This window comes from Ranitomeya imitator, chromosome 1 (assembly GCF_032444005.1).
Source record: "Ranitomeya imitator isolate aRanImi1 chromosome 1, aRanImi1.pri, whole genome shotgun sequence".
NCBI classification, from domain to species: domain Eukaryota; kingdom Metazoa; phylum Chordata; class Amphibia; order Anura; family Dendrobatidae; genus Ranitomeya; species Ranitomeya imitator.
Window position 1 is genome coordinate 381,460,262 of NC_091282.1, and position 25,631 is coordinate 381,485,892.

General features: G+C 42.3%; 1 protein-coding gene across 3 annotated transcripts in view; it reads left to right on the forward strand.

Annotated features, from left to right (window-relative positions):
• Positions 1 to 25,631, forward strand: part of AOPEP (aminopeptidase O (putative)) — a 1,002,964-nt gene that overhangs the window by 45,285 nt on the left and 932,048 nt on the right. For all 3 annotated transcript variants that reach the window (XM_069762004.1, XM_069762007.1, XM_069762010.1), the window contains exon 2: positions 19,332 to 20,164. In XM_069762004.1, coding sequence (XP_069618105.1) covers positions 19,392 to 20,164 — 773 coding nt within the window. In that variant the 5' untranslated portion in view covers positions 19,332 to 19,391. The remainder of the gene's footprint in view (positions 1 to 19,331; positions 20,165 to 25,631) is intronic.

Genomic DNA, 25,631 nt, shown 5'->3' on the forward strand with positions numbered 1-25,631 from the left:
AATAAAGAAAAAAATAAATATTGTTCCAATAAATATATTTCTTTATGTAAATAAAAATAAATAAAAGTGCACATATTTGGTATCACCGTAACGACCCGACCTATATAACTGTCCCACTAGTTAACCCCTTCAGTGAACACTGTAAAAAAATAAATAAAAAAATGAAGCAAAAAAAATGCTTTATTATCATGCCGCCTAACAAAAAGTGGAATAACACGCGATCAAAAAGACGGATGTAAATAAAAATGATGCCACTGAAAACATCATCTTGTTCTGCAAAAAACGAGCCACCATACAGCATCATCAACAAAAAATAAAAAAGTTATAGCTCTCAGAATAAAGCGATGCAAAAACAATTATTTTTTATATAAAATAGTTTTTATTGTATAAAAGCGCCAAAACAGAAAAATGATATAAATGAGGTATGTAATGGTATTGACCTGAAGAATAAAACTACCTTTTCAATTTTACCACACGTGGAACAGTATAAACACCCCACCCAAAAGAAATTCATGAATTGCTGTTTTTTGTACATTCTGCCTCCCCAAAATCATAACAAAGAGCGATCAAAAAATGTCATGTACCCGAAAATGGTACCAATAAAAGCGTCAACTTGTCACTAGTGTTGAGCATTCCGATACCGCAAGTATCGGGTATCGGCCGATACTTGCGGTATCGGAATTCCGATACCGAGATCCGATATTTTTGTGATATCGGGTATCGGTATCGGAAGTGTAAAATAAAGAATTAAAATAAAAAATATTGTTATATTCACCTCTCCGGCGGCCCCTGGACATCAGCGGGAGGATCCGGCGTCCGGCACGGCTTCTTTCTTCAAAATGCGCGCCTTTAGGACCTGTGGTATGACGTCCCGGCTTCTGATTGGTCGCGTGCCGCCCATGTGACCGCCACGCGACCAATCAGAAGCCACGACGTCATTCCTCAGCTAAAGTCCTAGAATGAGCGCCTTTTAGGACCTGAGGAATGACGTCGCGGCTTCTGATTGGTCGCGTGGCGGTCACATGGGCAGCACGCGACCAATCAGAAGCCGGGACGTCATTCCACAGGTCCTAAAGGCGCGCATTTTGAAGAAAGAAGCCGTGCCGGACGCCGGATCCTCCCGCTGATGTCCAGGGGCCGCCGGAGAGGTGAATATAACAATATTTTTTATTTTAATTCTTTATTTTACACTTTAATATGGATCCCAGGGCCTGAAGGAGAGTTTCCTCTCCTTCAGACCCTGGGATCCATGAGGATACATTCCGATACTTGATGTCCCATTGACTTGTATTGGTATCGGATATCGGTATCGGCGATATCCGATATTTTTCGGGTATCGGCCGATACTATCCGATACCGATACTTTCAAGTATCGGACGGTATCGCTCAACACTACTTGTCACACAAAAAAACAAGACCTCACATGACTCTGTGGGCCAAAATATGGAAAAATTATAACTCTCAAAATGTGGTGATTCAAAAACTATTTTTTGCAATAAAAAGCATCTTTTTGCGTGTGACAGCTGCCAAATATAAAAACCCGATATAAAACCCCACTATAAATAGTAAATCAAACTCCCCTTTATCACCCCCTTAGTTAGGGAAAAATAGTAAATTTAAAAAAAGTATTTATTTCCATTTTCCCATTAGGGTTAAGGTTATGGTTGGGGCTAAAGTTAGGGTTAGAGTTGGGGCCAAAGTTGGGGTTGGGGCTAGAGTTGAGTTTAGGGTTTGGATTACATTTACGGCTGGGATTCGGGGTTAGGGGTGTGTTAGGGTTAGGGATGTGCTTAGGGTTTTGGTTGGGATTAAGGGTGTGTTGGGGTTAGGATTAAGGTTAGGGGTGTGACAGAAAAAAAGACTCGCACACCCAAACTAGTGTGAATAGGTGCATACCAGGAGCAGCTACCTCCATACATAAATATACAAAAAAGGTTGCACTCTATCGTGCAAAAGCATGTCTAATATGAAATATGTGAAATATGAATAGCAAAATGGCTTTTGAACATTAGGAAAATATTTAAGAGACGCTTTGCACAGAATTTGATGTAATCAAATAGTGTGAGCCCATCAACCAATCGTCAAGGTGGTCTCATAAAACTGATGGGTCCCTGATGTCCCTGTCCAAATGTGAACACTTACCGAAGGCCAATGTCTGTATGCCTGGGTGAATGTGGACACCTCTGTTCAGCAAAGCCTACATATGAGTTGACCGGGACCAAGTGTGATGAGATGCAATTAAAAACCACATGGTGATGGGAGGAGTGCGCAGTCTGTCAGCTAACATAGAAATGACAGAAAAAAAGACTCGCACATCCAAACTAGTGTGAATAGGTGCATACCAGGAACAGCTACCTCCATACATAAATATACAAAAAAGGTTGCACTCTATCGTGCAAAAGCATGTCTAATATGAAATATATGAAATATGAATAGCAAAATGGCTTTTGAACATTAGGAAAATATTTAAGAGACGCTTTGCACAGAATTTGATATAATCAAATAGTGTGAGCCCATCAACCAATCGTCAAGGTGGTCTCGATGACGATTGGTTGATGGGCTCACACTATTTGATTATATCAAATTCTGTGCAAAGCGTCTCTTAAATATTTTCCTAATGTTGAAAAGCCATTTTGCTATTCATATTTCATATATTTCATATTAGACATGCTTTTGCACGATAGAGTGCAACCTTTTTTGTATATTTATGTATGGAGGTAGCTGCTCCTGGTATGCACCTATTCACACTAGTTTGGATGTGCGAGTCTTTTTTTCTGTCATTTCTATGTTAGCTGACTGACTGCGCACTCCTCCCATCACCATGTGGTTTTTAATTGCATCTCATCACACTTGGTCCCGGTCAACTCATATGTAGGCTTTGCTGAACAGAGGTGTCCACATTCACCCAGGCATACAGACATTGGACTTCGGTAAGTGTTCACATTTGGACAGGGAGATCAGGGACCCATCAGTTTTATGAGACCACCTTGACGATTGGTTGATGGGCTCACACTATTTGATTATATCAAATTCTGTGCAAAGCGTCTCTTAAATATTTTCCTAATGTTCAAAAGCCATTTTGCTATTCATATTTCATATATTTCATATTAGACATGCTTTTGCACGATAGAGTGCAACCTTTTTTGTATATTTATGTATGGAGGTAGCTGCTCCTGGTATGCACCTATTCACACTAGTTTGGATGTGCGAGTCTTTTTTTCTGTCATTTCTATGTTAGCTGACTGACTGCACACTCCTCCCATCACCATGTGGTTTTTAATTGCATCTCATCACACTTGGTCCCGGTCAACTCATATGTAGGCTTTGCTGAACAGAGGTGTCCACATTCACCCAGGCATACAGACATTGGCCTTCGGTAAGTGTTCACATTTGGACAGGGAGATCAGGGACCCATCAGTTTTATGAGACCACCTTGACGATTGGTTGATGGGCTCACACTATTTGATTATATCAAATTCTGTGCAAAGCGTCTCTTAAATATTTTCCTAATGTTCAAAAGCCATTTTGCTATTCATATTTCATATATTTCATATTAGACATGCTTTTGCACGATAGAGTGCAACCTTTTTTGTAAGGTTAGGGGTGTGTTGGGGTTAGGGTTGGAATTAGGGTTAGGGGTGTGTTCGGGTTAGGGGTGTGGTTATGGTTAGGGTTGGGATTAGGGTTAGGGGTGTGTTGGTGTAAGGGTTGGAGTTAGAATTGGGGGGTTCCATTGTTTAGGTACATCAGGGGCTCTCCAAATGCAACATGGTGTCCGATCTCAATTCCAGCCAATTCTGCATTGAAAAAGTAAAACGGTGCTCCTTCCATTAAATTATTTTTTATTTTCACGGCTCTGCATTATAAACTTTAGTGAAACACTTGGGGATTCAAAGTTCTCACAACACATCTAGATAAGTTCCTTGGGGGGGTGTAGTTTCCAAAATTATGTCACTTGTGGGGGGTTTATACTTTTTAGGCACAGCAGTGGCTCTGCAAACGCAACATGATGACCGCAGACCATAACATCAAAGTCTACATTCAAAAATGATGCTCCTTCCCTTCCGAGCTCCGCCATGCGCACAATCGGTGGTTCCCCCCCACGTATGGGGTATCAGCGTACTCTGCACAAATTGCACAACAACTATTGGGATCCAATTTCTCTTGTTACCAATGGGAAAATAAAAAATTGGGGGTGAAAAATCATTTTTGTGATGAAAAAAAAAAGATTTTTTATCTTTACGGCTCTACATTATAAACTTCTGTGAAGCACTTGGGGGTTCAAAATTCTCACCACACATCTAGATAAGTTCCTTAGTGGGTCTGCATTCCAAAATGGTGTCACTTGTGGATGGTTTCCACTGTTTAGGCTCTCCAAAAGCGACATGGCGCCCAATCTCATTTCCAGACAATTTTGCACTGAAAAGTCAAACGGTGCTCCTTCCCTTCCAAGTTCTCCCATACGCCCAAAGCGTGGTTTACCCTCACACATGGAGTATCGGCGTACTCAGGACAAATGTTCAACAAATTTTGGGGTTCAACTTCTCCTGTTACCCTTGGTAAAATAAAACAAATTGCATCTGAAGTAAATTTTTTGTGAAAAAAGTTAAATGTTCATTTTTTTAAAAACATTCCAATAATTCCTGTGAAGCACCTGAAGAGTTAATAAACTTATTGAATGTGGTTTTGAGCACCTTGAGGGGTGCAGTTTTTAGAATGGTGTCACACTTGGGTATTTTCTATCATATAGACCCCTCAAAGTGACTTCAAATGTAATGTGGTCCCTAAAAAAAAATGGTGTTATAAAAATGAGAAATCGCTGGTGAATTTTAACCCTTCTAACTCCCTAACAAAAAAAAATGTGGTTCCAAGATTGTGCTGATGTAAAGTAGACATGTGGGAAATGTTACTTACCGTATGTATTTTGTGTGACATATCTCTGTGATTTAAGGGCATGAAAATTCAAAGTTGGAAAATTGTGAAATTTTCAAAATTTGTGCCAAATTTCCCTTTTTTTCACAAATAAACGTAAGTCTTATCAAATAAATTTTACCACTATCATGAAGTATAGTATGTCACGAGAAAACAGTTTCAGAATCAGCGGGATCCGTTGAAGCGTTCCAGAGTTATAACCTCATAAAGGGACAGTGGTCAGAATTGTAAAAATTGTCCCGGTCATTAAAGTTCAAACCACCCTCGGGGTTAAAGGTGTTAAAGAAGACATGTCACTTGTCATAGATATTTTCCTTGATCTAATTACTACTTTTCCTCCAAATATAGTGTTTTTTTTTCTTCCTGTGCTTTTTTGTTGCTTAGCTATAACCCCATTTTCTTTTTTGCACCCTGTATGTAAATCCATTATTTTTAGCCAATGGGGTAATCCTCAAGAAGACACCTACAAAAAGTAGTTGAGGATCTCATACCCTTGGCTAACAAGACTGAGTGAACATATAAGGAAGAGGGTGTCCTATATCTCTGGAATGGAGAGATGCAAAAACAAAAAACAATATCACCAGATTCATAAGAGCAGAGACATTTTGAACATGTGAAACGGTACTTATACTGTATATGCAAAGTAACAGGTCCTTGTTAAAGAAATTCTTAGTGCAGGAAGAATTGATTGAGATGTTATAATTTAAAATAAAGTGTTAAATAGTGTTGTGGTCATACTTGTCAAGACAGTGACATCAATAGCTGTTTCTGGCTGATAAAATAATTTTAGGATGATCTGCTAATATTATCTTGTTCTGTATTTTGTATTACCACATTATACGGTTTCTTTATTTTGTGTATTTTTTTTTCATATTTACTTTTCCAAAGAAACAGACTCTGTTTGCTATCAAATGATCGTTTCTCAGAATGTTAATGGGTTTTTCTGCTATTAAGATGCAACGATATACCTCGAGTATTTAACAATAAACTTGAAAAATCATCTTGTGTAATCTCTAAGGAATACTTAGAATGCACTTCTAGTAAATTGGCTCATTTTCTCATAATTTATAAGAAGCACCGATTTTTAGAGACCTGATATTCTAGAGCTATGTAAAACTTCATTGTGCTGCAGGCTTTAAAAGAGCTGCAAAATGTGAACTTTTTAAATGAATAATAGACTTTAAAACCCTCAATTTTATGAAGCAAATATTCCTAATTTCAATATATTAATACAAAGTGCTAAAAATAAATTAATAGAAACATGATGCAGCCTGTCACCCAGGCTTAAGCAGCACAATAATTGCATTGGTTTAGTTTGTGGAAGTGAAAATGAGAGAATTGTTTTTTTTTTTTTACAGTAATCTGGCCGCTGTGCCCTTCTCTTTGTTTTACTGTTTTGCTGGCATTGTCTACTAATATAATAGTGGCTCAGTGGGTGTCCAAGGGTCTTAAGGCCCCTTCACATTAAGCGACGCTGCAGCGATACCGACAACGATCCGGATCGCTGCAGCGTCGCTGTTTGGTCGCTGGAGAGCTGTCACACAGACCGCTCTCCAGCGACCAACGATGCCGGTAACCAGGGTAAACATCGGGTAACTAAGCGCAGGGCCGCGCTTAGTAACCCGATGTTTACCCTGGTTACCATCCTAAAAGTAAAAAAACAAACAGTACATACTTACCTACCGCTGCCTGTCCCCGGCGCTCAGCTTCTCTGCACTCCTCCTGTACTGTCTGTGTGAGCACAGCGGCCTGAAAGCAGAGCGGTGACGTCACCGCTCTGCTTTCCGGCTGACCGACGCTCACAGCCAGTACAGGAGGAGTGCAGAGCACAGCGCCGGGGACAGACAGCGGTAGGTAAGTATGTACTGTTTGTTTTTTTACTTTTAGGATGGTAACCAGGGTAAACATCGGGTTACTATGCGCGGTCCTGCGCTTAGTTACCCGATGTTTACCTTGGTTACCAGTGAAGACATCACTGGATCGGTGTCACACACGCCGATCCAGCGATGTCCATGGGAGATCCAGCGACGAAATAAAGGTACCGTCACACTAGACGATATCGCTAGCGATCCGTGACGTTGCAGCGTCCTGGCTAGCGATATCGTCCAGTGTGACAGGCAGCAGCGATCAGGCCCCTGCTGTGCTGTCGCTGGTCGGGGAAGAAAGTCCAGAACTTTATTTGGTCGCTGGACTCCCCGCAGACATCGCTGAATCGGCGTGTGTGACACCGATTCAGCGATGTCTTCACTGGTAACCAGGGTAAACATCGGGTAACTAAGCGCAGGGCCGCGCTTAGTAACCCGATGTTTACCCTGGTTACCATCCTAAAAGTAAAAAAAACAAACACTACATACTTACCTACAGCCGTCTGTCCTCCAGCGCTGTGCTCTGCACTCTTCCTGTACTGGCTGTGAGCGTCGGTCAGCCGGAAAGCAGAGCGGTGACGTCACCGCTCTGCTTTCCGGCCGCTGTGCTCACACAGACAGTACAGGAGGAGTGCAGAGCACAGCGCTGGAGGACAGACGGCTGTAGGTAAGTATGTAGTGTTTGTTTTTTTTACTTTTAGGATGGTAACCAGGGTAAACATCGGGTTACTAAGCGCGGCCCTGTGCTTAGTTACCCGATGTTTACCCCGGTTACCGGCATCGTTGGTCGCTGGAGAGCGGTCTGTGTGACAGCTCTCCAGCGACCAAACAGCGACGCTGCAGCGATCCGGATCGTTGTCGGTATCGCTGCAGCGTCGCTAAGTGTGATGGTACCTTAAAGTTCTGGACTTTCTTCAGCGACCAACGATCTCCCAGCAGAGGCCTGATCGTTGGTCGCTGTCACACATAACGATTTCATTAACGATATCGTTGCTACGTCACAAAATGCAACGATATCGTTAACAATATCGTTATGTGTGAAGGTACCTTTACAGCTTGCTCAGGCACACAGGGTAAATCCTTATGCTATGGGCTCACTTGGTGAGATGGTTTCCATAAGATACTGACTAAATACTTTTTTGCTTCACTGTATGTATATATATCTATTGTCTAAGGGTTTTTCCGTCTGTCTGTCTGTCTGTCTGTCCTGGAAATCCCGGCTCAGAGACCGGCACAGCATCGACGTAGAAATCCCGCGTCTCTGATTGGTCGAGGCCGCCAGGCCTCGACCAATCAGCAACGGGCACAGCGACGATGATGTCATAATGGTTGCCATGGCGACGATGTCATAAAGGTTGCCTCGACCAATCAGCGACGGGCACAGTCTGCCGCGAATTCTGGAATCATCATTGTCCATATACTACGGGGATATGCATATTCTAGAATACCCGATGCGTTAGAATCGGGCCACAATCTAGTATACATATATATATATATATATATATATATATATATATATACATATACATACAGTATGTATATATATATATATATACTATATAATTGTCTAAGGGTCACTTCTGTCTGTCTGTCCTTCTGTCACGGTTATTCATTTGCTGATTGGTCTCGGCAGCTGCCTGTCATGGCTGCCGCGACCAATAAGCGATGGGCACAGTCCGATTAGTCCCTCCCCTACTCCCCTGCACTTACTGCCTGGCGCCCGCTCCATAATCCCCTCCACTCTCCGCTCACACAAGGTTAATGGCAGCGGTAACGGCCCGCGGTGTAACGCACTCCGTTACCGCTGCTATTTACCCTGTGTGTCCCCAACTATTTACTATTGATGCTGCCTATGCAGCATCAATAGTAAAAATATGTCATGTTAAAAATAATTAAAAAAAAACAAAAACCTGCTATACTCACCATCTGCTGCCTTTCCCGCTCCTCGCAACGCTCCCTGGGACCGCTCCATTGCAAGCAGCAGCTTCTGGTCCCAGGGCTGGTGTGCGACAAAGACCTGCCGTGACGTCACGGTCATGTGACCGCGACGTCATCACAGGTTCTGCTCATACCAGCCCTGGGACCGGAGCTGCCGCTTGCAATGGAGCGGTCCCGGGGAGCGTTGCGAGGAGCGGGAAAGGCAGTGGATGGTGAGTATAGCAACGGGCCTTCGGAAGGTGAGTATATGTTTATTTTTTTTAAGTCACTATACTACATGGCTCTGTGCTGTATACTCCGCCGCTATGCAATATACTATGTGGCTAGGCAATATACTACGTGCCTGGGCAATATACTATGTGGCTGGACAATATACTCTGTCGCTGTGCAATATACTCCATCGCTGTGCAATATACTATGTGGCTGGGCAATATACTACGTGACTGGGCAATATACTACGTGACTGGGCAATATACTACGTGGCTGGGCAATATACTACGTGGCTGGGCAATATACTACGTGGCTGGGCAATATACTACGTGGCTGGGCAATATACTACGTGGCTGGGCAATATACTACGTGGCTGGGCAATATACTACGTGGCTGGGCAATATACTACGTGGCTGGGCAATATACTACGTGGCTGGGCAATATACTACGTGGCTGGGCAATATACTACGTGGCTGGGCAATATACTATGTGGCTGGACAATATACTTTGTCGCTGTGCAATATACTCCGTCGCTGTGCAATATACTACGTGGCTGGGCAATATACTACGTGACTGGGCAATATACTATGTGGCTGGGCAATATACTACGTGGCTGGGCAATATACTACATAGTTGGGCAATATACTACGTGGCTGGGCAATATAATACGTGGGCTGAGCAATATACTACGGGGACATGCATATTCTAGAATACCCAATGCGTTAGATTCGGGCCACCATCTAGTATATATATAAGTGAGCAGCACTGACTAAAAGCGATGGTGCAGCAGCAGAGTGAGGATGATTGACAACACACAGAACCTAAAGACCTACCTCTTCCGGCAAGCCTACAAACTGCAGTAATCACCGATCGACCAAACCGCTGCACGACCAGCTCTAACCTCACCTATTGCATCCTCACCCATCTCTTGTAGATTGTGAGCCCTCGCGGGCAGGGTCTTCTCTCCTCCTGTACCAGTTATGACTTGTATTGTTCAAGATTATTGTACCTGTTTTTATTATGTATACCCCTCCTCACATGTAAAGCGCCATGAAATAAATGGCGCCATAATAATAAATAATAATAATAACAACACATGGATTACCAAGTATCAGGACAGCAGGGTATGAAGAATGGCAGACAAACAAGTGGAACAGTAACTGTACAGGAAGCTGGTATCTTCCAACATGGAAATGGAAGATTTCCATGCTGGAAGATACTTCAGCAAGTATCTATTGAGAACAGAACCCCTCCATCTGAGGGTGTTCCTTCTCCAGACTTGTCCATTTCTTTTTTGGGGCAGGGCCAGCTCCAGGTTTTCATGGGCCCTGGGCGAAAGAGTCCCAGTGGGCCCCTTTAACACATGCCACAATTCATAATGCACCGATACGGCAGAGTAATAAAGGTATAGTACAATGCCAAAGATTTCATTTACTTCTTACATTACATGAGTGTGTAGCGCCAAGCGCTGCGGAATATGTTGGCGCTATATAAATAAAGATTATTATTATTATGAGTGATATCTATTGTACATTCTACATTAGTTCAGAAACCGTACAGTATAGTCCTCTATACAGAATAATGAGCCCCATATATTGCTCCAAACAGAATAATGAGCCCCATATATTGCCCCAAACAGTATAATGGCCCCATATAGTGCTCCATACAGTATAATTCGCACCACATAGTCCTCTACACAGAATAATGAGCCCCATATATTGCTAAAAACAGAATAATGAGCCTCATATAATGCTCCATACAGTATAATGGGCACCACAGAGTGCTCCATACACAATGAGCCGCATATATTGCTCCATACGGAATTGACCCCATATAGTGCTCCATACAGTATAGTGAGCCACATATAATTCTCCATACAGTATATGATGGGCCCCATCTATTGCTCCATATATAATGGGCCTCATATAATGCTCCATACAGTATATGATCGGCCCCATACAGTATACGGAGTCCCATATATTGCTCCATACTGAATGGGCCCCATATGATGCTCCATACAGAATGGGCCCATATAATACTCCTTACAGAATGGGTCCCATATAATGCTCCAAAAATAATTGGCCCCATAAGATGCTCCATGTACAATGGGCCCCATATAATGCTCCATATATAATTAGCCATATAAAATGCTCCATATATAATTAGCCCCATAAGAGATATATATATATATATATATATATATATATATATATATATATAATTGGCCCCATATACTGCTCCATATTGAATTGGCCCCATATACTGCTCCATATTGAATTGGCCCCATATACTGCTCCATATTGAATTGGTCCCATATACTGCTCCATATTGAATTGAGAAAACCAATGAAAGATGGACACCCGAGCTAAAATAAACAATTTTTATTGAAGACAAAAATCTAAAAAAGTATATAAATACAACAATACAGACAACAATAGAACAGATGCAATGAAAAAAGAAAGGCAACACTAGTGCCACGCACAAGAAAAGATAATCAAGTAAACTTTACACAGGATACATATAAATATATGCCTATAAATAATCAAAGTAGGTGAGCTGATTACTCCACATGCGTACAGATCCAAGATAATAATTGTGCATATAGCTAATAGAGCATAGGAGTAGCTACACCAACATTAAAAGGCTCCATGGCGTACCACATCAAAAAAGAAGGGGGGGGGGGGGGTCCAGAGTATACACATACAAGCAATTACTTTCATATAAACCTAGCACCATCAGGAAACCCATATAGCCTATTGGAAATAGTATGAACCAATATTATACCGGGGACGTCCCATAGATACACAGTGGGTAAAGCCAGGCTAGATCCCGGATGGTAGCAAAGGATAGAGGTGGAGAGTAAGAAATAGTAAAAGATTGAAAACACTGAACCAACCTGTTACTTGTGCGTGGTAAGAGGGGCCATGGAGCCTTTTAATGTTGGTGTAGCTACTCCTATGCTCTATTAGCTATATGCACAATTATTATCTTGGATCTGTACGCATGTGGAGTAATCAGCTCACCTACTTTGATTATTTATAGGCATATATTTATATGTATTCTGTGTAAAGTTTACTTGATTATCTTTTCTTGTGCGTGGCACTAGTGTTGCCTTTCTTTTTTCATTGCATCTGTTCTATTGTTGTCTGTATTGTTGTATTTATATACTTTTTTAGATTTTTGTCTTCAATTAAAATTGTTTATTTTAGCTCGGGTGTCCATCTTTCATTGGTTTTCTTATATATATATATTATGGCGGAGTATTGATTTCGTTTGCCCCCCCCCTATAGGTTTACTATCCATATTGAATTGGTCCCATATACTGCTCCATATTGAATTGGCCCCATATAATGCTCCCTATAGAATTGGCTTCATAAGATGCTCCCTATATTATTGGCCCCATAAGATGCTCCATATTAAATTGGCCCCATATAACGCTCCCTATAGAATTGGCTTCATAAGATGCTCCCTATATTATTGGCCCCATAAGATACTCCATATAGAATTAGCCCCATATAATGCTCCATATATGGGCCCCTTCTGATGGTCCCCATATATTGCTCCAAATATGGAAAAAAAAAATTAAATACTCATCTCTTGTTGCTTGACGCTGCTCTGCTCTGGACTCCTCAGGGTCGGCTTCTTCCTGATCTCTGTGCTGCGACTGCTCAGGCGAGGGCGCGCACTAGTGACGTCATCGCACCCTCTGACCTGAACGTCAGTCAGAAGATGGAAGATGCTGCAGCGCTGGAACCGGGAGAGGTAAGTATCGCAAGTGCCGGGGCCCACTCGCGAGGCCTGCACTATAGCGTGCCAGTGTCCCCGACGGCGAGTGGGCCCCCTGCCTGCTCAGAGCCCCGACACTTGCCTGGGTGCGCCGGGTGCATATGCCGGCCCTGTTTTGGGGCCTCGGAAAAACAGTGTTTTCAATCCTCTACATACTTCCCACTTGGCAGAGGCATGAATAGACCTCACACATATTAACAAAATACCTTGCAATAAGGAGGCTCTTTTCCCATGGCTAATAACATGTTCCCGACTGAAAAACGTGCCATTCACTCCATTAAAAATACCATTATTAAGCTGGGGTGATTTGTAATCCTAGATTGTACTTAGTACCTAGATGAGATTTCACGTCAACTTTCTGACACTTTGATTTACAAAAGAATTTGACCCCACAGTCACTATCAAAACCAGAATAGGAAGGACACTAAGGGGGGCTGTATTTAACTGTGTGGTGGGACAGCATTTTACTGTGTGTGGGGGTGTTGCCGTATACTTTGTGCATGTATTTATGTGTATATGTGTATGCATTATACTGTGTGTGTATGCATGTGTATGTGTCTGCATTCTATTGTGTGTGTATGTATGTGTATATATTTGTATGCATTATACTTGTGTGTGGGGGGCCGCGCTATACAGTGTGTATGGGGGCTGCATTATACTGTGTGTGGGGGGCTGTATTATACTGTGTGTATATATGTGTGTGTGTATGCATGAGTATACAGTATATATGTATGCATTTTACTGTGTGTATGTGGGGAGCTGAATTATACTGTGTATGTGTATGCATGTGTATATACAGTATGTATAAGCATTATACTGTGTGTGCATGCATATATATTAATGTGTATGCATTATACTGTGTGTGTGTGGACTGCATTATACTGTGTATGGGGGACTGCATTATTCTGGGTGTGTGTGTGAGGGGGCTGCATTATACTCTGTGTATATATGTCTCTGCATTATACTGTGTATGTATATATGTGTTTGGTTTGCATTATACTGTGTGTGGGGCTGCATTGTACTGTGTGTGTGGGAGGGCTGCATCATACTCTTAGGGGGCTGCATTAAACTGTGTATGGCTGTATTATACTCCGAGGGGGCTGCATTATACTCTGAGGGGGCTACATTATACTGTGTGTGTGTATGTGGACCTGCATTATACTCTTTGAGGGGGGACTGCAGTATACCCTGAGGGATGCTGCAGTATACTCTATCAAGGACCATGGGTACTGCTTTATACACTGACGGGACTGCATCATACTGTGTGCATAGGGGGTGTAATTATACCCTGAGAGGACCTGCAGTATACTCTATCAAGGACCATGGGTTGTGCATTATATTATATGTACTATATGGGACCTGCATTATACTCTATCGATGACTATCTGTCCTCCTCATTCTCCCTCAGCCTGTGTAAAGAAACTCAGGAAAAAGCGTCAAACACCTTCAATATTGTCGATCATGCTCATTTAAGGGCCTGAACTCAACACATGTAAATACAACCGAAATGTTTCTGTGAGATGGTGCAATATAGTAGCATTTGGGGCCCCACTTTAAACTTTTGCCCAGGGCCCCATTTTGACTAAAACCCACCCTGGTGGCTCTTGCATCGGATGTGATGAGGCTGGTGCGACTCCAGCCTTATGCCTTTTATCTACTCTCATTTTTTTTTCTTATAATCAATAGGTCCCCTTTAAAAGAGTTCTCTGAAATAAATACTATAAATAATGCACATTAAGGCTATGTGCACATGTTCAGGTTTTTTCGCATTTTTTTTGCATTTTTTCGTGGTAAAACACTATAAAAACTCATTAAAAACGCATACATTATGCATCCTATCATTTAGAATGCATTCTGCATGTTTTGTGCACATAATTATTATTATTATTATTATTTATTGTTATAGCGCCATTTATTCCATGGCGCTTTACATGTGAGAAGGGGTATACGTAATAAAAACAAGTACAATAATCTTATACAATACAAGTCATAACTGGTACAGGAGGAGTGAGGACTCTGCCCGCGAAGGCTCACAATCTACAAGGGATGGGTGAGAATACAGTAGGTGAGGATAGAGCTGGTCATGCAGCGGTTTCGTCGATCGGTGGTTACTGCAGGTTGTAGGGTTGTCGGAAGAGGTGGGTCTTCAGGTTCTTTTTGAAGGTTTCGATGGTAGGCGAGAGTCTGATGTGCTGTGGTAGAGGGTTCCAGAGTAGGGGTGATACGCAAGAGAAATCTTGTATACGATTGTGGGAAGAGGAGATAAGAGAGGTCCAGAGAAGGAGGTCTTGTGAGGATCGGAGGTTGCATGTAGGTAAGTACCGGGAGATGAGGTCACAGATGCATGGAGGAGACAGGTTGTGGATGGCTTTGTACATCATGGTTAGGGTTTTGTAGTGGAGTCTCTGGGCAATGGGGAGCCAGTGAAGGGATTGACAGAGGGGAGAGGCCGGGGAATAGCGGGGGGACAGGTGGATTAGTCGGGCAGCAGAGTTTAGAATAGATTGGAGGGGTGCGAGAGTGTTAGAGGGGAGGCCACAGAGCAGGAGATTGCAGTAGTCAAGGCGAGAGATTATGAGGGCATGGACTAGGGTTTTTGCAGATTCTTGGTTGAGGAATGAACGGATTCGTGAAATATTTTTGAGTTGAAGTCGGCAGGAACTGGAAAGGGCTTGGATATGTGGTTTGAAGGAGAGATCAGCGTCAAGGATTACCCCGAGGCCGCGAGCTTGTGGGACTGGGGAGAGTGGGCAGCCATGCACTGTTTTCCGCAAAAAAAAACGCATTGCGGTAAAAAAAAGCAGCATGTTCATTAATTTTGCGGATTTTCTGCGTTTTTCCTGCTATTCTATGCATTTGGGAAAAAACGCACAAAAAATGCGTCAAAAACGCGAAAAAAAACCGCATGCGGATTTCTGGCAGAAATGTCCGGTTTTTGTCAGGAAAATTTCTGCAAGAAATCCTGACGCGTGCACATACCCTTAGATATTAAACATTTGGCAGCTAGTATCAATCACATCTAAATTTCAGAGGACAGCAGTAGATTAGGATGGAAGCACAAGACAGAGGTCACATCAGAGCAACGGCCTCCAGGGATCTGAATGTGCATTCCTCTGTTCAGTCAACCTGACAGGACACAGAGGGGAGTAAGGAAGAAGATAAGCACCTTTCTTTGGCTGACTGAGAATGAGCATCCATCTCAGTCAGGCTGACAGTTTTAGTGGGTCTGTCTTCATGCAACCTGTGCTACTTCATGTCATTGGCAGATGACATGTTTAAAATCCTGACAAAATGCCGTAGATAAAGAATTGTTTTGCTAAATAAATGTGTATAGAAAAAATGATTCATATTTAAATGCTTATTATTTATTCTATTAGTTTTCTCTTTGGTTCTCCAAGGAATGTATGTGTCACTGGTTTAACGCGACTGAGAGGGGCCAGAAAACCGCAGTGTCTTATTCCGCATACTAGTGCACTGATTAGAAGCACTTCACCATATTAAATGGTGCAGGTTTCTGTACCCTCTGCTATACAGTTAGGTCCATATATATTTGGACAGAGACAACATTTTTCTAATTTTGGTTATAGACATTACCAGAATAAATTGTAAACAAAACAATTCAGATGCAGTTGAAGTTCAGACTTTCAGCTTTCATTTGACGGTATCCACATTAAAATTGGATGAAGGGTTTAGAAGTTTTAACATGTGCCACCCTGTTTTTAAAGGGACCAAAAGTAATTGGACAATTGACTCCAAGGCTATTTCATGGACAGGTGTGGGCAATCCCTTCGTTATGTCATTCTCAATTAAGCAGATAAAAGGCCTGGAGTTGACTTGAGGTGTGGTGCTTACATTTGGAAGGTTTTGCTGTGAAGTAAACATGCGGTCAAAGGAGCTCTCCATGCAGGTGAAACAAGCCATCCTTAAGCTGCGAAAACAGAAAAAACACATCCAAGGAAATGCTACAATATTAGGAGTGGCAAAATCTACAGTTTGGTACATCCTGAGAAAGAAAGAAAGCACTGGTGAACTCATCAATGCAAAAAGACCTGGGTGCCCACGGAAGACAACAGTGGTGGATGATCGCAGAATAATCTCCATGGTGAAGAGAAACCCCTTCACAACAGCCAACCAAGTGACCAACACTCTCCAGGAGGTCGGCGTATCAATATCCAAATCTACCATAAAGAGAAGACTGCATGAAAGTAAATACAGAGGGTTCACTGCACGGTGCAAGCCACTCATAAGTATCAAGAATAAAAAGGCTAGACTGGACTTTGCGAAAAAACATCTAAAACCAAGTTCAGCCTCTACCAGAATGATGGAAAGAGAAAAGTATGGCGAAGGCGTGGTACAGCTAATGATCCAAAGCATACCACATCATCTGTAAAACACGGCGGAGGCTGTTATGAACAGGTGATTCAGAACCCCAATGGACCTGGTGGTTACGAGCACAGAAAATGACCTGATAGTTGCTAATCACATAGGACGAGCTCTGAGACGTGGGAACTCTGCTGACCGCAATCCCTAATCCTATCACACCACACTAGAGGTAGCCGTGGATTGCTCCTAACGCTCCCCATGCAACTCGGCACAACCTGAGAAACTAGCTAGCCCTGAAGATAGAAAAATAAGCCTACATTGCCTCAGAGAAATTCTCCAAAGGAAAAGGCAGCCCCCCACATATATCATGACTGTGAGCAAAGATGAAAACACAAACACAGAGATGAAATAGATTTTAGCAAAGTGAGGCCCGACTTACTAAATAGACCGAGGATAGGAAAGATAGCTTTGCGGTCAGCACAAAAACCTACAAACAACCACGCAGAGGGCGCAAAAAGACCCTCCGCACCGACTAACGGTACGGAGGTGCTTCCTCTGCGTCCCAGAGCTCCTAGCAAGCAAGACAAACGAATATAGCAAGCTGGACAGAAAAAATAGCAAACAAAAGTAACACAAGCAGAACTTAGCTTATGCAGGGCAGACAGGCCACAAGAACGATCCAGGAGAGAGCAAAACCAATACTGGAACATCGACTGGAGGCCAGGAACAAAGAACTAGGTGGAGTTAAATAGAGCAGCACCTAACGACTTAACCTCATCACCTGAGGAAGGAAACTCAGAAGCCGCAGCCCCACTCACATCCACCAGAGGAAGCTCATAGACAGAACCAGCCGAAGTGCTGCTCATGACCACAGGAGGGAGCTTGACCACAGAATTCACAACAGGAGGCAGTGTGATGGCTTGGGCATGCATGGCTGCCAGTGGCACTGGGTCACTAGTGTTTATTGATGATGTGACACAGGTCAGAAGCAGCCACATGAATTCTGAGGTATTTAGAGACATACTGTGTGCTCAGATCCAGCCAAATGCAGCAAAACTGTCATCGTTTCATACTACAGATGGACAATGACCCAAAACATAAATCCAAAGCAACTCAGGAGTTTATTAAAGCAAAGAAGTGGAATATTCTTGAATGGTCAAGTCAGTCACCTGATCTCAACCCAAGTGAGCATGCATTTCACTTGTTAAAGACTAAACTTCAGACAGAAAGGCCCACAAACAAGCAGCAACTGAAAACCACCGCAGTGAAAGCCTGGCAGAGCATCAAAAAGGAGGAAACACAGCGTCTGGTGATGTCCATGAGTTCAAGACTTCAGGCAGTCATTGCCAACAAAGGGTTTTCAACCAAGTACTAAAAATGAACATTTTATTTAAAATTATTGAATCTGTCCAATTACTTTTGGTCCCTTTAAAAACAGGGTGGCACATGTTAAGGAGTTACAACTCCTAAACCCTTCATCCAATTTTAAAGTGGATACCCTCAAATGAAAGATGAAAGTTTGAACTTCAACTGCATCTGAATTGTTTTGTTTAAAATTTATTGTGGTAATGTCTATAACCAAAATTAGAAAAATGTTGTCTCTGCCCAAATATATATGGACCTAACTGTATATGCTTGCCTCTGGCAATCAGACTTGTCAGTGTTAGGAGGCGTTTGGAGTATTGTTCAGTAGATTATTGCTTGGTGATTTGTCTGTGTGAATATCCTCATCCTCCCCTATTTAGTTATTCCTTCCTTTTTAATTTCTGGTGTTCCACTCTGTTGTTTGTGAATGCATATTTGTATGATTGATATTTTCATTTATCCCTGCATGTGTTCCCTTGTCTGGTTGGTGTATTCTTATATACAACTACTCCCTACTTCCCTGGGTGTGGGAGGGGACAGATAAGGGCTGATTCAGGAGCTCAGCAAGGTATGCGGCTCTGGCATGTTCGCCATTAGCCCCAGGATATCAAGCTGCAGTTTCATGGACACCATGCCTACATGCGATGTTCAAAGATTGTAGGACTTTTGGAGGTAATTACCTGCAAATTCATTGGCCACCATATGTGTGCATACTTTGGGCCACATTCATCTGCCACAACTTAAAAACCCCTGCCTGTTACTTATGGAACTACCATTAATTGTTTCCTGGCTCTGTCATTTGTGATAGATACTTTCCAAATTAAAAGACATCCTACCCACATCCTTTCTTTTGCAATGTTTATTATATTTTACTGTATAGTTATTTAATGGTTTTATTTGCTTATCTTGCAGAATCCATCTATAACATGTTCTCTTCCTGCTTGAATCTTGAGTAAATATTGTGACACTAGAATGGCAGAACATACAGATGACTTGCCATTGATGGCTAACACAAGTCACCTTCTAGTAAAACACTATGCCCTGGACCTTGATGTTTGCTTTGAAAGTCAGACCATATCAGGGAATATTGTGCTATTCCTTCAACCTAATACCTCTCGTGAAAGCGACTGTGCTGGAAATCTTTGCCCTTCTCAAGCTGGTGAAGCCTTCAGTGACCTGGCACAGGAGTCTGGTATACCACATTTTAGTAAATCCTTATCACAAAGTAACATTAAAGACTCTACTTTGTGTGCTATAGGTGAAAGAGGCACTTCAGAAAAGTATGGTTACCATGGCAACAAGAAGACGACTTCTGGGATTACTAGTTCAGGGAACGGCTGTGACAAAGAGAATCATGGGAGTGAGGATTTTGTTCTGGTGTTGGACTGCTGCAATTTATCCGTGTTAAAGGTTGAAGAAGTGGATGTCACCGGGGTCCCTAAAAAATGCATGACCTCTACGCTGCCAAGTTGTGAATCTGAGCAGCAGTTTACTTACAGCCATCAAATCCCACCTGAACTTGAGTCTTTACCTGCAAGTCAATGGAAAGAACAACTATCCTATTACATGCAATGCAGCCAGGCACCAGGATGTGGAGAACTCCTTTTCTTTACTGACACTTGGAGCCTACAGATCAGCAAATATGGAGTAAATACACCCTCTGACTTCCCTTCTGCTGTAAGAGTATGGTATAGGACTACAGCAAATGGGAGGTCGGTAAAATGGACCAAAGACCAAAGTGGAAGGTCAGTATCAGTAAAATAATGAACTAACCACTACTGTCAACTTGCAAGTATGACACGCCTAGACTCCTTTGTCATTAAAGAACTGTAACTATGCTTGGCATGCCTTTTATGCCTTTCTTCTTATTTGGGTCACTGCAGAGAAGGTCAGATTTATAGCACATTGGGCTCTAACAGGATTACACAGCTTAATCCAGGATCAAAGGCGTCAATTTCCCTCCCTTTCCTTTCAGACATAGCACTTTAAGACCAGTATTGCAGAAGACCAGCTCACTGTATAGCTGTCTGCATGTAGTACTAGACTGGCAGATGATGGGTTGTCTGACATCCTTTCTGTTTGAGCATTTCTGTTATTGATCGCCTGTGTTTTATATGTTCCTTCTTTAAATATTAGAGCAGTTGCCGTTATATATTACTAAAGAACTTGTTCTCCTTCATGCATAAATTATAGTTTCAAAGAGTTTAATGTATTATGGGAAAATTATTTTGCTAATCCATTAGCCATTACAATGAGGACAACTGTGCAGTTCACGCCAACCAAACCTGATGGACCAAAATTATGGTGTCCATCATTTTACCTATAAATTACCTATATTTTATGTCGTTTTTTAATGTAATCTAAGACGGCTCCTAAAGTTGTCTCCAATGCAGATATGAATAGGGCCTTAGGTTTTGTTCACATTTTCTTTTTTTTTTCTTTGCATACTAGAAAGATGGGATGATTTTGATCAGTGGAAGATAGGCAAGATCAATGTGTTGTCTGTTTTTTTTACTGACCATTAAATTACATGAGCAAATTGGATTTAAATCAGTCATGCCTTCGGACTATCTGTCTTCAAATACATGGACGCATGAACATGGCCATAGACTAAAATGGATGCCTGTTTTATCCACGAAAAACACACATAGAAACAATGATGAAGACACAAAAGAGCACAATGTGGTCAAAAATACTCTGTTGTAAAAAAAATCACAGTAATAAGCAAGTGCTAGTCAAAAGATGGAAAAAAACAGGGTATTTAGTTGATACGTTTTTTTGCAAAAAAATGTATACTAAGCTGCTCCACCAATCGTCAAGGTATACCCATATAGAGCAGTCCTAAATAATGTATATAATCCCTATTTGATGTATTTAAAAACCTGATCATCTGTTTAGTACCTGTATAAGCAGGGTTCAGAGAGGGAATATCCATGTGGATATGCTGGATGGAACAGCTTACGTGCAAATGACCCACAAAGGAGTGGTGGACTTGTAGAAACAGGAGAACAATTATAGAACCAGAAACACATAGGCTACTTGCACATTGAACAAGTCTGTAGGAACATGTTCACACACCACCAAGAAACTTGAAGACACAAAAGAGCACAATTTTTTGATTGATTTTTTTACAACAGAGTATTTTTGACCTCATTATGCTCTTTTGTGTCTTCAAGTTTCTTGGTGGTGTGTGAACATGTTCCTACAGACTTGTTCAATGTGCAAGTAGCCTATGTGTTTCTGGTTCTATAATTGTTCTCTTGTTTCTACAAGACTGGGGAGTCCACCACTCCTTTGTGGGTCATTTGCACTTAAGCTGTTCCATCCAGCATGTCCACATAGATATTCCCTCTCTAAACCCTGCTTATACAGGTACTATACAGATGATCAGGTTTTTAAATACATCAGATAAGGATTATATACATTGGTTAGGACTGCTCTATATGGGTATACCTTGACGATTGGTGGAGCAGCTTAGTATACATTTTTTTGCAAAAAAACGTATCAACTAAATACCCTGTTTTTTTCCATCTTTTGACTAGCACTTGCTTATTAGTGTGATTTTTTTTTTTACAACAGAGTATTTTTGACCTCATTCTGCTCTTTTGTGTCTTGAAGTTTCTTGGTGGTGTGTGAACATGTTCCTACAGACTTGTTCAATGTGCAAGTAGCCCGTGTGTTTCTGGTTCTGTAGAAACAATGATGTGTGAATTAGGCCTAAGGCCATGGTCACACTATCAGTATTTGGTCAGTATTTTACATCAGTGACACTTTCCAGTCCCTACTCAACCCAAGAGTGCAGGCCCCAACCACAGATCTCCGCGCTGACGATCTGGCCAATTACTTCAAAGAAAACATTGACCACATTCGACAGGAAATCATCTCCCAATCTCTTCATACCATGCACTGTCCTCCCTCCCCCACTGCATCTAGTTCACTCTCTGACTTTGAACTAGTTACAGAAGAAGAAGTAATCCGGCTCCTTGCATCTTCTCGCCCAACCACTTGCACCAGTGACCCCATTCCGTCACATCTCCTCCAGTCCCTTTCCCCGGCTGTCACCTCTCACCTAACAAAAATATTCAACCTTTCTCTCACTTCTGGTATTTTTGCTTCCTCATTTAAGCATGCCATCATACATCCATCACTTAAAAAACCATCCCTTGATCAAAACTGCTAATTATAGATCTGTCTCTAATCTTCCCTTCATCTCTAAACTCCTCGAGCGCCTGGTCCACTCTCGTCTTACCCGCTATCTCTCAGATAACTCTCTTCTAGACCCTCTTCAATCTGGTTTCTGCTCTTTACACTCTACTGAAACTGCCCTCACTAAAGTCTCTAATGACCTACTAACAGCTAAATCTAATGGTCACTACTCCATGCTAATTCTCTTGGATCTCTCCGCAGCATTCGACACTGTGGATCATCAGCTCCTCCTCACTATGCTCCGCTCCATCGGCCTCAAGGACACTGTTCTCTCCTGGTTCTCCTCCTATCTCTCTGACCGCTCCTTCACTGTATCTTTTGCTGGTTCCTCCTCCTCTCACCTTCCCCTTACTGTTGGGGTTCCTCAAGGATCAGTCCTAGGCCCCCTCCTCTTCTCTTTGTTTGTCCAATAGGGGCAGTATACAATCAGTAGATTTGGTTTTCAGTACCATCTCTATGCTGATGACCCAATTATACACTTCTTCTCCTGTTATCACGCCGATCTTTTTAGTAAACACCAGTGATTGTTTTACCGCTGTCTCTAACATCATGTCCTCCCTCTATCTGAAACTGAACCTGTCAAAAACTGAACTCCCGGTGTTTTCTCCCTCTATTAACCTACCTTTGCCTGACGTTGCCATCTCCGTGTGCGGTTCCACCATTACTCCAAAGCAACATGCCCGCTGCCTTGGGGTCATACTTGATTCTGAGCTTTCATTCACCCCCCACATCCGATCACTGGCTCGCTCTTCTTATCTGCATCTCAAAAACATTTCTAGAATTCGCCCTTTTCTTACTTTTGACTCTGCAAAAACTCTTACTGTTTCACTTATTCATTCTCGTCTGGACTATTGTAACTACTAATCGGCCTCCCACTTACCAAACTCTCCCCGCTGCAATCTGTCCTGAATGCTGCAGCCAGGATCATATTCTTCACCAACCGTTACACCGATGCCTCTACCTTGTGCCAGTCATTACACTGGTTACCCATCCACTCAAGAATCCAGTACAAAACTACTACCCTCATCCACAAAGCATTCCATGGCTCAGCACCACCCTACATCTCCTCTCTGGTCTCAGTCTACCACCCTACCCGTGCCCTCCGCTCCGCTAATGACCTCAGGTTAGCAACCGATTCCTCAATAGTCAGAACCTCCCATTTCCGTCTCCAAGACTTTACACGTGCTGCGCCGATTCTTTGGATTAATCCCCACAGTTTTAAGCGTGCCCTAAAAACTCATTTGTTCATATTGGCCTACTGCCTCAACGCATTAACCTAACTATCCCTGTGTGACCCATTAAAAACAACAACAAAAAAAAAACCTAATTGGGTTCCTCGCATCTTGTTCTCATACACTTTATGCAGTTAATAGCCCTCTGTGTCTATACTGCTACATACTTAGGCAGTTAACTGGTTCATGCAACTTTACATGAACACCTGAGCCTTAAGGTACCGTCACATTAAGCGATGCTGCAGCGATATAGACAACGATGCCGATCGCTGCAGCATCGCTGTTTAGTCATTGTGTGGTTGCTGGAGAGCTGTCACACAGACAGCTCTCCAGCGACCAACGATGCCGAAGTCCCCGGGTAACCAGGGTAAACATCGGGTTACTAAGCGCAGGGCTGCGCTTAGTAACCCGATGTTTACCCTGGTTACCTTTGTAAAAGTAAAAAAAAAAACACTACATACTTACATTCCGGTGTCTGTCATGTCCCTTGCCCTCAGCTTCCTGCACTGACTGTGAGCGCCGGCCGTATGAAATGTATTAACCCTTCAGGTGCATTATAGCAAAAAAATGACCCAAACTTTTTATTTTCACTAGGGCAACAGGAGAAAATGGATCCCAAAATTTGTTGTGCAATTTCTCCTGAATACGACGATTTCTTATTTGTGGGGGAAATCTACTGTTTGGATGCACGGCAGGGCTTGGAAATGAAGAAGTGTCACTTGACATTTTAAATGTAAAATTGGCTGGAATCTAGAGTGGATGCCATGTCACGTTGTGAGAGCCCCTGATGTGCATAAACAGTGGAAACCTCCCACAAGTGACCCCATTTTGGAAACCACAACCCTCAAAGATTATATCCAGGGGTATACTGTGCATTTTGAACCCACAGGTATGACACAGAATTTGATAACATTAGGTCATCATATTGAATATGTCATCATTAGTGTTGAGGGCAGGTGCTTGCTACTCCAATTTACATCAGGTGCTCGGATATGCTCCGAATATTGCGGGTGCTTAAGTGACATGCTCAAGTCCCTGCCCCGCATGTTTTGTGGCTGTTTGACACCCGAAAAACAGATGCAGGGATTTGCGATGCTCGGTGCATACTGGAGCACCAAATGCAAACTCGGGTAGTGAGCACTTGCGCTCATCATACGACTGTCCTACTGTAATTTTTTTTTTTCCTTTGAAAAAACCCAATTCTAACCCTCACACAACCCCAACCCTAACCCACAATGCAAAGAATGTAAAAAATAAAAATATATATATATTATAATTTTTATCTAACTAAAGGGTGGCAAATGGAGATTTTTTTTTCTTTTGATCACTGTAATAGACCCTATCACTGTAATAAAAATGAACCAATAGGAAAAATTTCCTATTATTGCTGGTTACCGTCCAACAGATCTCTGCAGGCGCCTGGAATTTTTTTTCCCGGGAAGATGACGCCGGGCCGGATCAGGAGGACTCGGGGATGGCGGAAGAACCGCGGATCTCTGAGGGCATCATTTCTCTCTCCTCTGACATTTTTAATAGCAGGCACACCTTTTTTTGTGATCAGTTATTCACGTGATTGGGGAATAGGAAATCCAGCCTTGATCATGTTCTCCGGAGTCTGCCTTATTCCTGATTGCCATTTAAAAATGGCAATGAGGGAATAAGTGTCCTTAGTGGCCGCCGTCTTAATGCATATCACATAAAAATATTAATGGAAGCCACCTAGCTAATAAACCTAAGCTTTACTTCTGGTATCTACCTTTTAGAATTACTTTTC